Genomic DNA, 18230 nt, shown 5'->3' with positions numbered 1-18230 from the left:
TTTATGAGTCAGATTCCCCTATCAGACAGCAGGGCAAGGTCCTGGACTTCTCTATGGACTACATAGCATTTAAGCAATGCCAGCTGGTCTAGGAATTGACTCAGACTGGGATTGGACAATGTGGGAGCAGTAGCATATTGATGAGACCATCTCTGGGCTCAGAGTTCTGCCCTCCCCAAAAGTACTGCTGTGCAGGGGATTACAAGAGGCTAATATAATATATAATATAATAATATTGAAAAATCTAGCTATTGTTTAATAAAACATAACAGCATTATTTTTTTGCATATCTTGCTTGCAGCTCATGTTTATTACAAACATTAAAATTGCAGTAACTTTATTATTTTTTGCTCCCTAGATATGGATACCAAACAATGTAGTCTTTGGATGTTTCTACCTCTTGTAATGTCTCTGTTCACCACAGTTGGCTTATGGATAGTGTAAGTATAACAACATATTTTTATTACCCTTCATTTTTATTATTCATAAAGTGCTGACATTTACCACAATTTATTTTGAACTCAATTAAAGGCATTTCCCAGGAAGATTTAAAATCACATCACGTCTTCTGACTCCCCCATGGAGTGAGAAAAAAAAGTGGTTTGCAGCTGCAGGGGTGCTGACTGAGCTGTCACATATCTCATTAGAGCAAAGAACCAGACGCAACACAAATTGGGCAGCACACCACAGACCGTTTGAAAAAATAACATCATTGATATTAACAAATACAAATATATCCTTCTATACAGAAATTAAAAACCATGAAAGCATGAAGCAAATACATAACATATTATTCAAACTCCTTAAAGACTGAAGCCTGCACTAAATATAATGAATGGAAACATATTTTTCTATCTTGAGCAGCCCCCCCTCCTCCCTCCCATTGAGGTTCCATCATTTCTTGTACTTGTGACAGAGGTTTTAACACAGTGTTTCTCAACCTTTTTTTCTGTTATGGCTCCTTTTAAAAGTATGCAAAATCCTGAGGCAACCCCAGACTAAAATGTAAGAAACATAAATATATAAAAAAAGGCAGTGTCATCCTACCCCAAACAATCAATACCAAACCCTTATCTTCTTGTAGTTCCAGTGTGGTGAATTGTAGTCCAATTCAGGAGAGGAGTGTACAGGGTTAGGTGACAACATTGAACCAAGTAAGCTTCGGCACCTTAGGAACAGAAGTGTCTATGGATACACTTAGCTGCTATGATTTAATTAAAAGCAGGGCATATATATGAAAAAGCGTTAAACTTTTTTGACATTGAAAGATCAAGTGCAACAACATCAAACATTGGTTTAGGCGTTTGGGTTATGATACACTTGTATGAGCAGGTGTACAAGGGGATTGATCCAGCTTAGTAATGATGCATTACATAGTGATCTATTAACCAACACATAAATTCAGTTCACTAATCTGCAAAGTGTCACTTGGCATGACAATTGCTATTGTCAGCCAAGAGACTGTTGTTTCCATCCCTTCTTGCTGATGAAATGGATTGTTTAGGCTTAGTGAATTGAGCCTAGAGTCTCTGAAAACAGGACTTCTTTGGAGAAAATAATTGTCCTCCAATGCCCAAGAGACCATTCTACTATCACAGAAAACCTTGGTGAAGTCACTGTGACATTATTAGTTTTCTCATAAACCCAGTACAGTAGATTTACTTCTATATGTATGCAATGTATGTTGTTGTTCAGTACTGTACGCCTTTTGATTTAGCATAGCTATAGATGTGAACATTATAAAGTCTCCTTTTTTTGTGTGCAGATATGGACATTGTCAGTCAGAAAATGCACAGGAATACTTCCCTAATACAAGTTTGCCATGTGCTCACCCTCACTATGTCTGAGTGACAGCTCCATGTATCCATGGAAAACTGTTACTCAAGCAGCAAAGGTCAACTAGCAGCCCAGGAGGCGCAGGGTTAAAGGAGCCCGTCAGTCATGAGGAATGGGCTGTCTAGTTGCTTCAGAAGCAAAGATCGGCCAGATGCATCCAGTTCATCAAAGTCTGAGAGTGCTAAAACCCTATGGGGGAATTTATCAAAACTGGAGCCGACAAAATCTGGAGCAGCTGTGCATGGCAACCAATCAGCTTCTCTCTTCAGCTTGTTCTGTTAAGACTTGAAAATGAAAGACAGAAGCTGATTGGTTGCCTTGCACAGCTGCTCCAGATTTTTTCTGCTCTAGTTTTGATATATTCCCCTCTATGTATCCTGAACATATCACACTGAAAGTTCAGTTCCAGCCAGGGAATCCCCTACCCTTACAAAAAAATAACCACCCCTCTACCCCCAAATAATTACTGTAGCAATAAAAGAAACCTACCAAAAAGCCCCTTTTACTGCTGTAATTCTTTTTTTTTTTTTTTAAGTTAGAAAGCATGTACAACAAACGGTATTAAAACCAATAACACAGGGTGACATTGTAGGTCCAGTCCATAGGAACATAACAGTCACACAGGTTCCAATGTTGCTGTTTTCCATTAAAACTATAAAGCCGACACAACGAAAACACATTAGGCATTCGGTCTGTAATGAACAAAAGAAATCAATCCACAAAGATTTTCCAACACTTCAGACTGGTGATAAAAGTGAGGTTCTATAAAGTGTCTGTTGAAAAGAGTTAAAATTGGAGCCACTTGAAGTCGACTTAAAATACAGATTCATGAGGTGAAAAAGATTCATAAGAAAAATATTTTTTTCACCGTTAATTATTCTTTTAATGCAAAATAATAATAACAATTTCTATATCCTCTCCTCCCCACGGTATCCTCTCTTTTCTTTTTACCCTACCTTTTTTTCTGGTGTGATATTTACGCTGTGATGTTTATGGTTGTAAAATTGACATTGTGATGACAGCAATTACCATGAGGTAAAATAACAAATGTAACTAAAATAACTAATACGTCTTAATTACTGGCCCTAAATACAAATACTCTATTGCATTATCTCCATATGGAAGGATTTATTTTAGATGATTACGTATTAGAATATGTGGTTAGAAGGTATTTTTTTAAATCTTATTGCCTGGAATTCACAGAAGCATTTTACTGAGCTATTTAGACAACTGTCAAACTTTTTGTGTCTGTACCATTTCATAGAGCATCAAGGCCAACCTCAGATAAGTTAATGTATGTTCTGTGTACACAATTGATCACTTCATATTGCAGCGATATTTTTTACATTGTTCGTTTTCTTCTTTTAATAGGTACTTTATTGCCATAGAAGATAACAAAATTTTTTCTTTATCATTTGACAAGTAAGTAGCTTTTACTCTATTTCTCCTGCATGGTGTTGGGTCGCTACATAAAAGAAAATATTTTTCAGTCTGTTTCTTGGCAGGAATCTGACAGGGAAATCCCTAGACATACACTATTCTGCAATGGGGCATAATGGAGCATTTCCGGCAAGCATGTATTTTAAGGCCAATCTTTAGCATGAAAAACAATGTATGCCCAGGTTCTCTCCTGCTCTGTACACCCCTTTCTGGTCCTTTTTATTTTTAATTTTTTTCCCCTTTTGTTTACATATAAAACTGCTCCAAACTGCTCTGCTACTCTATCCTCCAGCACCAGCCTGTGGATGGAGAAGAACGGCACACAAATGTCACACAGGTGTGTATGCCGCTGGACACCCAGCAAACAATCCATTGTGAGTGCATCTCCTGTAGGCAAGAGGACTACAGGAGGTGTATCCATGACTGCCTATGCAGACAAAGGTGTTGGATGATGCTGGGCATCATTCTACCTAGAAGTGCAGTGGTGGATAGGCATTCACAGAGGAATGGAGAGTGGCACAGGAAAGAGTAGGAGACTCAGATTAGTTCAGTAGTGAAAGCTGTCAGTCTAATATTTACATTGCTGAAGGGATGGACAGTAGAAGAAACAGGTCAAGCTAGAGTTGGGCTTCAAAGCCTAATTTGTACCTCCCCTGCTCCGCTTCCTGCAGCTTTATTTAAATGCAAGCATAAAGTGAATCTGTCATCAGTGAGGCTGCCTTTTCTGACCTCTCCTTTTAATAAATGCTAGTTGCCTGTGTGTCACTCTTACTATCAATACTTTCAGTCACTTACTCAGGGCATGTATTCCGATGAGCATGTCTTACTTTTTTTCTGACTTAAATGATCTGTTTTTTGCTTTGGGTCAGTGACTCAAAAGGTGTGAAATTGACTAATAAAATGTGCCTCTGCAAAGAAGCCACTGTCTGTGTCACTTTGACGAAGAGTAATTGCCACCTGAAGGCTCTTCAAAAACTGACACTTCAAGAATAAACCCTACTCTGTTCTTAAATGATGTAGGAGGCCTGAGAGGAACCACTGAGTGCAGTGGGGGACACGGGAGGTCAGCACTCCTGGAAGTATAATTTCTGGAGAGACTTTGGGTGGTAAACACTCATGACACAGAGGAGGGAGAGGTAAGTATTTACCTTCTTCATTGCAGGAGCACTTTTTGCAGGTTTTTGCTGTGAATTGGAACTGAACCTATGAAGCTGTGCCCAAAAAGTCAGGCAGAGGGCAATAGAGTAGTCACCAGCACTGCCTGTGGTCTCCCTGCAGCTGATCTTTCCCTCATTACTGACTTACCATGCATTGTTCTGCACAGTGTCTCTGTGTGGAAGGGGCCATATTGGTACAAGAAGGGATTCTGCATCCTCATATCATAGCTTCCAGCAGGAATAGAAGTGACATTTCCAAATCTTACTTTAAATCTCCCAAGACTAGCACTCAGAGGAGAGGTGCCTTATATCTCATACCAGGGAGCGCTATTTTTCAGGAGAAATACCAGACAAAAGGTACATTTTCAGGGTACTACTTTGGTGCAATTAACATTTCCAGATGGCCTCTATAACAAAGGTGGACAAATTACTATGGAATTCAGGAGCCTGTCTGACCAATCCAGGAGCCAGCAGGATTTTTTTAGCAGCCAGGTCAATTGAAACAGCAAGAGAAAACCTCAAAAGTTAGAGGCCAGCTGAAATTTTTAAGGATCATTGGCTACCTGGCTCCTGCCCTGTTCTATAACATAGCAAATCTTTACTTTTTGAGTCCAGTTTCATTTTAAAGCAAGCAAGACAGAAAATCAGCCAAATTAAGTAGCAATGTTAGGAGGAGGTCAGCAATAGAAAAGATGTTTGTTACATAAATATAAGAGGACACATACAGTATATTTAAAACTAAAATCGCAAGATGAAAGAATATGTTTTTAATTTCCATTGTTTCTTTCTATTCTGTTCCTTAGAAGACCTGATGGAATCAGAAGACCTCCCTATATAAGGTAAGCATTTAGACACTTGGGAGAAGGGAGGATAAATGTACAACCCCAAGTCCAAAGAAAGTTGGGAAGCTGTGTAAAATCTACATAAAAACAGAATGCAATGGTTTGCAAATCTTATAAACCCATATTTTATTCACAATAGAAAACATCAAACTGAGAAAATGTGCCATTTTAGGAAAAAAATAAGGTCATTTTAAAATTGGCAGGAACACTTCTCAAAAAAGTTGGGACAGGGCCATTTTTACCACAATGTAGCTTCACATCTGGTTTTATCAACAATCTGTAAACATCTGGGAACTGAGGAGACCAGTTGCTGGAGTTTTGGGAGAGGAATGTTGTCCCATCGTTGCCTTATATAGAATTTTAACTGCTCAACAGTCCTGAGTCTTCTATATCATATTTTTTGTTTCAAGATGCACCAAATATTTTCAATTGGTGAAAGGTCTGGACTGCACATATATGCACTAATATGAAGCCATGCATCTAATGCGGTTTACCATTGTCCTGCTGAAATATGCCTTCCCTTAAAAAAAAATGTTGTCTGGATGGGAGCATATGCTGCTCTAAAACCTGGATATATCTTTCAGCATTGATGGTTCCTTTTTAGATGTGCAAGCTGCCCCTTTCATACACATGAATGCACCCACATACCATCAGAGACAGGACCGGATTCACTCTTTCTGCTGCCCCAAAGCCAGGTTCCTCAATGTGCCCCCCTACCTGCCAGACCTCCCCCCATGGAGAATGGCAGACCTGCAGGCTGCATACAAGTGATCTTAGCGGCATCACCAAGATCACTTGTTCAAAACAAGAGGCGGCTTCCCTGCTGTACATTTAGCTCTGCTTGCCCAAAGCAGGACTAAATGTAGAAAACAATCCCCTGCCCGGCGCCCGGAACTGCATGTCCCGGACATCAGGAGATAGGAATTCCACACCCCTGCTGCCCCAAGGCCGGGCCTTGGTTGGCCTTGTGGGAAATCCGGCCCTGATCAGAGATGCAGGTTTTTGAAGTGAGCGCTGATAACAAGCTAGAAGTTCCCTCTCTTGTTTAGTTTGGAGGACGCGCCATCCATGGTTGCCAAAAAGAATGTCAAATTTCGATTCGTCTGACCACAGTACAGTTTTCCACTTTGCGACAGACCATTTTAACTGAGCTTTGGCCCAGAGAAGATGGCGGCGTTTCTGGATCATGTTCAGATATGGCTTCTTCTTTGCATGATAGAGCTATAACTTGCATTTTGGATGGCACAGCGAACTGTGTTCACAGACAGTGATATTTGGAAGTATTTCTGAGCCCATTTGGTAATGTCCATCACAGAATTGTGCCTGCTTTTAATGCAGTGCTGTCTGAGGACCCCAAGATCATGGGTTTTCAAGTTTGGCGTTTCAGCCTTGTCCCTTGTGCACGGAGATTTCTCCAGATTCTCTGAGTATTTTGATGATATTATGCACTGTAGATGATGCTATATTTAAAGTCTTTAAATTTTACATTGAGAAACATTAATTCTGAAATTGTTCGACAATTTTTGAATGCATATTTACTATGCTTCTGAGATACCCTGACTCTCGAAGATGCTCTTTTTATACATAATCATTTTACTGACCTGTTGCCAATTCACTTAATTAGTTGCAAAATGTTCTGCCAGCTCTTCCTTGTTAGTACCACTTACTTTGCCAGCTTTTTGTTGCCCTGTCCCAACTTTTTTGAGATGTGTTGCTGCCATCACTTTCAAAATTAACTCATTTTTTTTCTTAAAATGGTCAAGTTTCTCAGTTTAAACATTTGAAATGTTTTCTATTCTCTATTGTGAATAAAATATGGGTTTATGAGATTTGCAAATCATTGCATTGTGTTTTTTATGTAGATTTTACACAGCGTCCCAACTTTTTGGGAATTGGGTTTGTACTATGGATGGTAAATGCACTAACCCAATCTTTGTTTTCCCAGTGTTGCAGGTGATGCACCCCCTGCAAGCTGTGTGTTTAGTCAAGTAATGAACATGGCCGCTTTCTTAGGTAAGTATGCATGAAGTAATGTTGCCTTTTTCTGGTACATTCAAAATAAATTTGACTAGGTATAAATGTGTCTTTTAAATGGCACATATACAAAAACTAATATAAAATTAACACAAATTGAATAGATATAATTGCTGTAATACTTATAATACTACTTATACTACCACTACTGTAGTATACTGCTACTGTATTACTTATAACTACTGTATAGTTATCTGCATAATTTGATTATTGACTTGATCAATAGCATAAACAGTTTTATGATCAGCAGCACAGCATGGTTAACCCATAGCCAGAAGTCAGATTTGTTTTTACGGAAGTCAAGTCACTGACCAAAGAATTTTGTGGATTATTGTAATTTTCACTTTATTTTGTGAATAAGACTCTGTTTTTCTATGCATTGTTTCTCTGGTACTATTGCTCACACCAGCATACTGCATAGCACACAATGGATACCCAATGACTACAGCTGGCGATTTACTGAATTCAATGGCCTATAATTGCACTGTACAAATCCACATTGTACTGAAAGCAGGCTGTGGAAGTCCAGATGTCTCCAGAATGTGGCTGGCATGCAGGAAGGCATACCTATGTACATCATGCCATTGCCATTGATACTAATAGGATGCAGTTTAAGAAATAGCCAGCTGCAGTTAGTGAGAAACCACTATGCAGTTATTGTAATGCATGACAACTAAACTGAAAATATCCATACAAGAGCACCATAATTGCTCACAGCAGTCTTCAATTGATGGATTTAGCAAAATAAAGCAGCAGTTGCAAACTCCTACACGCATGACCTTATGTGTCAATGACCAGCGGGTTTTCACTCTAGTTGTTATAATACATTATATAAACAATCCAAAATTAAGTTGAAAAGTACATAGGCACATTTTAAAATATAAAATGGATGTTTTTTCACATTTATTGACCTACAAATCAGCAGTAAGGGGTATAATTTATTTGACAAATCAGTATCCAAACAATTATTCTTATGAGCTGAAAATAATAATTCTATAAATGTCATGGCAATGCACTGTACAGATCAGACTAGTAATGAACATAGTGAATTACATTGGTTGAAATATAGCATGAAGGAATGTTTGTTAATGGTGTTAAGTTAGTACTTATAAAGGCTTTCCTGAAAGGCATGGCCATCCATGACTTGACAGGCGCATTACCCAATCCAATCAGTACTGACAAATGACACACATACAGTAGAAGAGCACAATCAATATGCAGTGTTGTACTTAGAAATATGTCCTGAAATTATTTAATTAGTATAGCTATTACAATGAAAGGCTTTAAATTATTAAAACTGAACTCCAGGTATGAAGTATTATAATAGATATTTGCAAGAACGTGCGCTAATGGAGAGCAATAATATTAAATGGATAAATATAAACCAAGGACTAAAAAATATATATAAAAAATTTTGGTTTCTATAATTTTTTAGAGTTTTTCTAGAAGAGTACGAGAAGCTGCTGGACTCAGGCACTCGGCCGCTATAGTGAAGATGTGTTAAATGGTACAGCGCTAAACGTCCTTCATTGATGGATATGCGAAAGATCAAACTGTTATGATCAAAGCTTGGAGCATTCATATGAAAAATGTAAAAAATGTATCAAAAAGTGTCAGTGACATCTATATAAATAACAGTGAAAAAAGTGTAAATATATATATATATATGTTTATTAATTACCAATTTTTGGATTAATATTTGCACATAGAGTGTTGCATTCGATTGTTGTGTTACCATTTTTATTGATATATGTTTATATATACATGACACATACTTTTGTATACTTTCTTACACGCTTTTAGACTTTAAACACAGGTTCTTTATTCGATACATTTTTTTACAATCCACTGAACAGTTGTTTTTTTGACATTTTATTTTGGATCAATATCCTTTTACACACTATCAGTTTTTTTACACTTTTTTCACTTTATTTATATAGATGTCACTGATAATTTTTGATACATTTTTTACATATGAATGCTCCAAGCTTTGATCATAACAGTTTGATCTTTCGCATATCCATCAATGAAGGACGTTTAGCGCTGTACCATTTAACACATCTTCACATGAAGTATTATGCATACTTACATTGGTCTAGCTTGGCTCAATGTAAGTATGCATATGCCATATCTGATGGCCCACACTGATCCTGTAACGCACTGTAGTAGCTGTAGCTACTACAGTGCTTTACAATGATCTTTTGAGTCCTGTCATGGGGCTGTGCTGAGTGGCTTCCCCACTGCACTAAAAACAGAACGGGTCACTCACTTGACATAGCAGCTACTCAGCAATATCAGTTTTTTTTTATCAATGAACACAAGGCGTTCTCTGGTTGGATGAAGGGATGATGATGGGACGATCTGCACCTCATCCAGTCAAATAACATCTTCATTAATCATTGGTAAAAATTCTTGGCATTCTGTGAATGGCTACTGTGCCAAGTGAGCGACCTCCTGTGTTTTCAGAGCAGAGGGGAAGCTCAGCACTATACAGGACCCAAAAGATGGCTACCAGCACTGTATCTTGGGCTGATCAGGTATGGAATATGCATATTTACATTGGGCCAAACTGAACCAGTGTAAGTATGTATATATTATTTTATACCTGGAGTTCAGCTTTAAATATTGCTGCTTCTTTAGTAAAGGATGTACCAGCTCACCATTTTAAGAGATGATGATAATTGTTACCATTATAATTGCTTGTACATAGTTTGTATCTCATTCACGATTGCCTCACATTAACAGAACTTCTTATATTTTAGCCTTAATCATTGCTGTCCTGCGTTTTATACAATTGAAGCCAAAGACGATCAACCCCTGGCTTAGTATCAGTGGACTTGTGGCCTTATGTTTGACATCATTTGGAATGACATTGTTGGGTAATTTTCAGGTAATTGGTTATTTATTTTGGTCATCCTTAATATTTAAAATGTTACATTTATTTACTGTATAACTTAATGTTAACATTAAATGATAGCTAAAGCCCAGACATTTGTTTTATTTGGAATAGAATAGGTGAGAGTAAAAACCACAGATTTGTTTTGCCATTTGTATCTCATCAGGGAGACTTTCCTTCACTTCCTGTCCTTTAGACTCAACAAGACTCAACAAGTAGTAAGAGGATATCTTTCCAATGTAAGTGAAATCACCTCTGCTCATTGCAGGATTTTCCCTCTATTCCTGTTCAGGTGGGAAATTTTGATTTGCTACCAGAACAGGAATAGAGGTGAAATCTTTCATTGGGGACACTGGAATAACCCTCACTTTTATTACTAGTTACATTGTAGATCAGGACAGTTAGGGAGAGTGAATCTTTCTAACAGGAACAAAGACAGTAATAAAAACGTGACAGTGGTTCTATCCCCTAACCAATCTACTCAATTTTTTAAACATGTTTTGTCTTTAGTTATAGTTTAGGGGCATATTTATAAAGCAGTTAATCCGACATTTACCAAACATTCACTGCAGGCAAATCTTCCTGGAACATGTGTTTAGATTACAGCAATAGGTTCACTTTCAGTGAATGTTTTGTGAAAGTTACACTCACTGCTTTATAAAAATGCACCTAAAGGCCCATTCATACCTTGGCACCCCAGTGTGTTGCATTAATGTGTGTTTTTTCTCGCATTACCATGCATCACATTAAGGCAGCCCATTCAAGTGGATGTGGTGGCAACACACCAAAACATAAAAGAAAAAAAAAAAGATGCACCATTTTTGCACTACAGCAGAAAAGTGTGATTCAGCCCTGACTGATATGTTTATCATTCCCTGCAAAGTCAGCAGGACCTTTCCAGATGTAGACTTCTCTATTGGACCTTTTGTTTGTGCAGCTTTCTTTTGGTTCATCATGTACAATATGTATACACTACATAAAACAATAAGTGATCAGCGCCAGCAAATACAAATAAGAGCTACTAGGCACTCAAGATAGATAAAAATATCTAAAAGGATTTAAGACAATCATGTGCCAAGTTAAATAAGTACAATTCAGTGAAATATGTGATGAACAGTTAAATATATGAGTATATGCTTTAAAAATATATACAGAAAAGCATATCAAAACATGAAAATATGCAAACAGAGTGAAAAACACAAAGTCCAATGTGCAGCAATAAAAATCGTGCAAATAAATGCAGGGGATAGTCCAATGACAGACTTTCTCCTCCATTTTGCATTCACTGGGTGGAGGTGAAAGTCTGTCAGAATTCTGTGGCAACTGTTTATATTTTTAAAGCATATACTCATATATTTCATTGTTCATCACATATTTCACTGAATTGTACTTATTTAGCTCGGCACATGATTGTCTTACATATATACACTACAGTTGGTATATCTGCTGTGAATATTGTGATTAATAGCATTTCCTTCTGTCTTTCTTCTGTCAGTTGAAGAGCAATGAACTTATACATAACGTTGGCACTTCGATGACCTTTGGGTTTGGCGCAATAGCCTGCTGGATTCAGTCCATCCTGACCTTTAAAATAAACATTAAGAATGAAGGAAAAATAACTGGAATCCCTAGAGTTATATTATCAGCAACAATAACACTCTGTGTTATCATCTGTATCCTTTTTATTCATGTGGAAAATGTATTGTCTGTGTCAGTACAGAACATCCATTAATGTTATTCTGAGTAACAACAAGGTTTAAAGATCCCCAGTTCAGTATAAATCTAACTCAAGCAGAAAGCATGCCCTGAACTAACGGTATATATCAATTTTAAGGTCGGGTTTAAATCAGGGGACTTTGTCACCTTATGGAATGCTCATCTGTCTAGATTTAATGACCAGAAAATAAGGTCCCAGCAAGCAAAAATGTGGCTGAGCCACAAGGAAACAGATATATTAGTGTGACCCTCATCTAAAGCTGGCCATGCACTGGTAGATTTTCATATGAATGCTCATGCAAAAGTTGTTTAATAATGCCATTAGAGACTTCTGTTTGATTTTTACATTCAATTTTCGAATGAATGGAGTTTCCCGAACGAAAGCCACGTTCACTGTTAAAATTTTGTTTGAGAAAATTTCAATTTTTTAATTACTACGGTAGAAAATGATCATCGATTTGACCCTATTAACTATTAGAAAATCAAACAAACGTTTTGAAAACAAATTATTTCAAACAAAATTGTACTGGTGTATGACCAACACTATTGCAATGCTAGCTGCCCTTGTAGGAAAAGCAGCAGTGTCGTAACAATAGTCATAGTAGCCTACGTGGCTGCTATGGGGCCTGGGGCAGGAGGGGATTTTTATTAGGGAGGTTGTTAAGGAAAACTAAACCATTAACTTTCTAGTATAGAAGGGCTAAAATCAGACCTCAGGATCATCTAGTCACAATTCCCCCTCTGTGCAGTATGAAGCATTTTTAGCAGTGTAGATTTCTTTCTCTCTGATCTTCTGCTACAGGCTGAACCCTGTATGCCTAATGCACTCAAAAATCCCTCAGCTAAAACCTTATTGGAAAGCAAAGCTTTGTAGTTCTACAAAAAAAAAAAAAAATTAAAAGTTTATATTAGGGATATAGAGTAATTGTGTGGCAGAGCATTATTCATTGTATCATAATATAACATATTATGGTCATTATCTTTGCCCCTACAACTGTAACATTTTTCCAAAGAGCTGGTCCCTACTAGTGTGCTGGCTAAACTGACAGCTCTTCTACTGTCTGTCTTTGATTTAGGCATACTTTATGTTAAGAACAATGACAGGTATTGCCAGAGTTGACACTAGTTAGAGTTAGCAGGGAGACCCCATTACATTTTTGCAATGGGATCCCACGAGTCATAGTTACTCCCCTAAGAAGCAGGTTTGATATTGTCCCAATGTGGAGCAAAGTATTCAGCAAAGGAACAAGGGCAGCTTTTCCATTCCCATTATATACTGTACTTAGTTTCACTTTAATTAAAAATGATAACATGCATTATGAAGGTGCCTAAAAGAAACAGGATGTAAACACTTAAAAGGCACCTGTGATGACTGTTGACATAATATTTCAATTTATGTTAAAGATCCCATTGGACGGAGCCACACATACAATTTTAATCTCTTACTACTGAGAAACTTGACCACTTTACAAGAATCAGCTCATTAGACTAAAGCTGCACAGGACATTTTTATTAGTTTAGCCACCCTGCTGAAGTCACTAGAGATGAATTTCTAGGAGTAGCAATTGATTGTAAAATAGGTGAAACAAATGGCTTCCTATGGAATATACCACTCAAGCAGTATACAGTAGCATCTTGCAGAAATCAGCTGCACATGATTGCAGCACTTGTTGATTGTGCAAGATTGATCACTTCTACATGCCTCTACAGGTTACTTGTATAGCTTATTTCTTGGGAAGCCATTTGTTCCATTGGTTCAGTGATCAGTTGCTATTGCTAGCTATTGGCACATCTTTTTCCTCTAGAGACACATGAGGGTCACATGCCCTGAATGGTACCTGCTCAACTCGCAGGCTGTGTTAGGTCTCGTGGTGCTCTCTCCCTGCAGGTTCTAGGGAGAACAGGAATAAAAATGATTTACCTTTAATGACAGTATACATATTCTGAGCTATTTTTTTAATTATCACTATACACCAATGGGAAAATATCACACTTGAAAACTTTTGCAGAAATAAAATCAGACCATTTAGAGATGCATCATAATTTTTAATGAAAACAGCACACCTAGTGGTAATCCCTTCATAGAGTATAATTAAGGGAGTCATAGCCACTAATAACAACACTTCCAGGATTGTCAGTGTCCTGTGTTTTCCACTGCGTTTAATGGTTCCTCCTGCTGACCCCTACATCACTACAGAATAAAGTAGCAATGTTTGGATCCCGGTGGAATCTCACTTGGGCAAATGCCTATTAATTATTCACTTGGCAAATTGCATGATAAATCAATAATAAATACACCCCATATACATTAATTGAGTGGCACATGTGGGGGCTACATGTAGAGGGTAAAGAGTAATTGTCTGCGTTCACGTTAAGATTGTGTATAGAGATAACTAGTATCACTAATGGCATACTTGGTATGTTGGTGATGGACAGTGTTGGCTGCTAAACATTTTATTAATGAAGGTCCTCTAACATTCGTGGGTTAATAATAAAACAAAACAAAAAAACAAAAGGAAAAAGTGATAATTGCCAGTGCTTTGAAAAAAAATCAAGGGCTACATACTGTAGTAGCTCCCCCATTAAGTTGCCTGTCACGGCATGGTCGATGATAGTGCAATAGTCAGTGTCCTTAGCAGGCAACCTAGACTAAGTAGGATTGTTCCCTTGATTTAAGAGTAGCTTTTGAGGTTATCTTCTTTCACCAAAGAGCTGCATCTAGTGGACTGCAAAATACAGTACTACTGTACGCTCATTCCTAAGCAAGAAATAAGTGTAATACAAGCATGGGTCAGAATTAGGAGTCCAATTTTTTTAGAACGTTGGAAACTACAATGTTAAAGACTGAATACATGTCTATGGGCCTGTTGCAACAGACTTTGGGCTTGTTTCGATGGGCAAATTCAGCTTTCAGGTATGTTCTGCTTGCATTTTAGATCAGTTTGTGACACTTCTGAGAGTATTCAGAGGTCATTGACGGGTACATTTGACTTGCTGTTGACCTCCTTCTAACCTGAATTTGACCATTTCCCATTGACCTATGAAAAGAGAAGCAGTACAAACGTGAACAAAAGGCTGTCAACACTGGCCCTTTCCTACTGACTATGAGAAGAGAAGTAATACAAATATGAACAAAAGCCTGCCAACACACACCCATTCCCATTGGCTTGTGAGGAGACAGGCAATACAAACATGAACAAAAGCCTGCCAACACAAGCCCTATAGTCCATCTTCCTACTGAGTAAACTGAGCTGTGACTGTATTTTGTGTGCTCCTACAGTACAATGTACACATTTTTCCTTTACTTAGCACTATACAGATTTCATCTTTGAATGGCAGAAGTTAAACATTTATGCACCAAGAGTCCAGTGGGTGCTTGTGATGTGTTTTGTAACGTTTTTTGGGACACTGGCGGTGGAGTTCAGACACTGCAGATTTGAAATCATTTGTGTTGAAAACCAACAGCACCAAGAGATTTTCCACAGTATGTCTGAAAACATGTCTGACATGTCAGAGTACCAAACAGATCAGCTGTAAAAAATGATGTTCACAGAACATGGCCTGTAAACGTGGACAAACAAACAAAGTCTACAGCCTTGAGTAAATGTGAAAAAAAAACATTTGAGAGATGGCTATAAAAGGACAGTGCAACATTTCTCAAACGTTCTTCAGTGTTAATTTTCAAGCAGATATTTGTTACCGGTATTTGGAGTCTGGTAAAAACTGTTACCTAGTCAAAAATGTGCACCTGTGAAAAAAACAATCCTTGGATTACTGTAGATTGTGGATCCTGCACAGAAATCAATCCATTCTTATCGTCATTGCTGTCCAAAGATATAGACTGCTGTACAGAATGAAATAAAAAGAATATGGTCCAATTTGAGATTGGGTTTAAGGATAAACCTAGACCGGCTAACTTTTTGAACATCCTCACAACTGAACTCCGAACTTGTGTAAAATGTAACCATGCAGTGCCCCCCCCCCCTAGCAATGCATGGGTTAAATGCTTGTTTTGTGTAGGGGGATTGGAATAAGTACAAAATACTTAACTTCTTTCTCACTCTCCGAGCAGCCAGCACTGTTCTCCACTCTCCAATGCCTGTGTGATGTGGGTTGGCTCTCGTAGTCCTCAGGTTCAATGCTGGACCACTGAAGCTGGAGAACTGCTACTGGTGGAGCAGCGAAGAGAATTGGCTTTTGATACATAGGGTAATGCAGAGTTGATAGAACTTTTGTCAGGGTTTGTGTCCCAGTTAGGGGAGATTTTTACACCCACATTCTGTCCCAGGTGTTGCCACTTATTGAGAGAGAAAAAAATCAAGAAAAATCTTCCTATGGGGATCAAAGAGACCAAAAATACTAACAAAGGATCTACGGTAACCCTTTTCTTGCTTAGAAAAAAAAAGTGTTTTGCTGTCAATGGTTATTTCCCTTCACTTCCTGTCCCAGACAGTACCAGTGACCGGAGCAGAAGTGAGGTGAAGCCTCCAAACATGGACACCAACAATGGCAGCAACCTAAGTGAATGTCTAACCCTAGTCTATCTGAATCTAAAATAAAAAAGGTTTTGGCTAGACTTCTACTTTAAGTTAGAGCTTTAAAAATTTTAATGGATTCTGAGGCTGGATCATGGTAAAAGAAAGTTAGAACCAATGATCTGAGTTACTACCGGTAATTGGATTTCAAGTTTCAGGTAATAGCCCTATTCATAAGCTTCTACATGTGAAAAATCAAAAGGAAATATTTTTTGCTGAAGCACGTTTCCTTCCCATATTTTCTTCTTGGGCAGGATAAGAAGTGGTGGAAACTTTGCCAGCAGGCATTGCTCTCTGTTGCCTCACTGTGGAGATTTCTTTTTACAAAAAGGGATAAAGGCAGCAAAAAAAATCTTAAAACAATGTAGAAGATTAGGGGATAGCAAGGACTATAGTAAGCTTTTTTTTGTTAACTTTGTCCCTTTTAGAGATTGTCCTTATTAACATTGTCAGCAGGAGAGTAAAGGAGTGAAAATCTCCCCAATGGGACCTCAACAGACAGCAAAAAAATATGAAAGAGGTTTTAACCCTTGTCCCCCATTTCAAAAATGTTTTTAAAAAAAGGTTTTGCCAGGGAGTTGCACTTTAATGTTACTTTTGTTACTATTATGGCAGCTTTGAATAAGTGCATAAACATTTTCACAAAATGTAATAACTGCATATATCATCACCATATATTTGTTGAGGTTCTATTTCAATAGGCCAGGCAGCTATAGTAATATTTTCATGTGCATATTAGAGTAATGGAATGGCTGTACCCTTATCATTGTGACTATCCAGTATTCTATAGCTACTATTTCTTTTCAAACATTAGAGTCTGTTCTATTTACAGTCTATACAGGTTACAATAGTGTACAAATCTTTTATTACATTTAATGAAAGACCACTTAGCAAACAATCTTTGATGAGTAAGGGTATTGTCCCCCTTACTAGTCCATTAAAAACCGTGAAGGTTTAGGAGAAATTTCAGCTGAACTTCAGGCAGAAGCTAAATCCACATATGAAATACATATATGGAAAATGTTTTACCTGATAATGGATCTGTATTTCTGTCCATCCAGGCCTGAGATTTACACAGCACTATCGGTATTTTTAACCTAACCTTTCTCGACTGAAATTGACACTAAACTCAGGAGGAGAATGCTGGCTGCCGTGCGAGTGAAGAAGAGGAGAAGTATTTATACTTATTCTTTCCCCCTAGCCAAAATAGCAATAACAAAAGCAGGGGGAAGATGGGGGTTATGGCATGGGTAAAGTTAACAGCATCCTGGAATTGGGCTTTAAAAAATACAGTAAGTTAAAGAGCTGTTGTATATCATGCACTGAAACTTGTCAGAGACTACCTAAAATGTTAGCGTAACATGTATAGAGCCCAGCAGTAGCCCTGAAAAAAATCCCTTACCTCTGGGCCATGAGAAGTGGAGGTACCTCTTCTTCCCGAAAAGGGACAGCATTCATTCCCTGAGTACCAACTGGTAGACACAAGCAGTGTCACATTGAAAACTGGGGGCATTAGTCTCTGCAAATATCAGTAATTTTGAATCTTCAGCATCACTTTGAAATGGAATGCAAAAAAATCTACGTGACAGGTATATTCGGGCACCATATGCTGCACACTATATACCTGATTTTTTAAATTATAAACTTCAGACATATATGCAGAAAACAAAAATGACTAGCACCTAAATATATCACCCTTCTGCAGTACCCTGCATAACAGGACTCAGACTGGGAGAAAAAGGGAGGTAATTAGGCTCTAGCAAAGCACACATTG

The 18230-nt window shown here is 37.9% G+C and overlaps 1 protein-coding gene across 1 annotated transcript; it reads left to right on the top strand.

Annotated features, from left to right (window-relative positions):
* Positions 1-360: 360 nt before the first annotated feature.
* TMEM150C (transmembrane protein 150C) lies at positions 361-15484 on the top strand. Its single transcript, XM_018559003.1, has 7 exons — positions 361-440; positions 3208-3258; positions 5237-5272; positions 7221-7288; positions 10072-10199; positions 11701-11878; positions 15241-15484. The coding sequence occupies exons 1-7, from the start codon at positions 361-363 to the stop codon at positions 15456-15458; spliced, it is 759 nt and encodes a 252-aa protein (XP_018414505.1). The 3' UTR covers positions 15459-15484.
* The last annotated feature ends 2746 nt before the right edge of the window (positions 15485-18230 follow it).

This window comes from Nanorana parkeri, unplaced genomic scaffold (genome assembly GCF_000935625.1).
Source record: "Nanorana parkeri isolate BGI_ZX_2015 unplaced genomic scaffold, ASM93562v1 scaffold374, whole genome shotgun sequence".
Classification (NCBI taxonomy): domain Eukaryota; kingdom Metazoa; phylum Chordata; class Amphibia; order Anura; family Dicroglossidae; genus Nanorana; species Nanorana parkeri.
The sequence above is the reverse complement of the archived record's forward strand: the minus strand, read 5'-3'. Positions and strand labels throughout refer to the sequence as shown.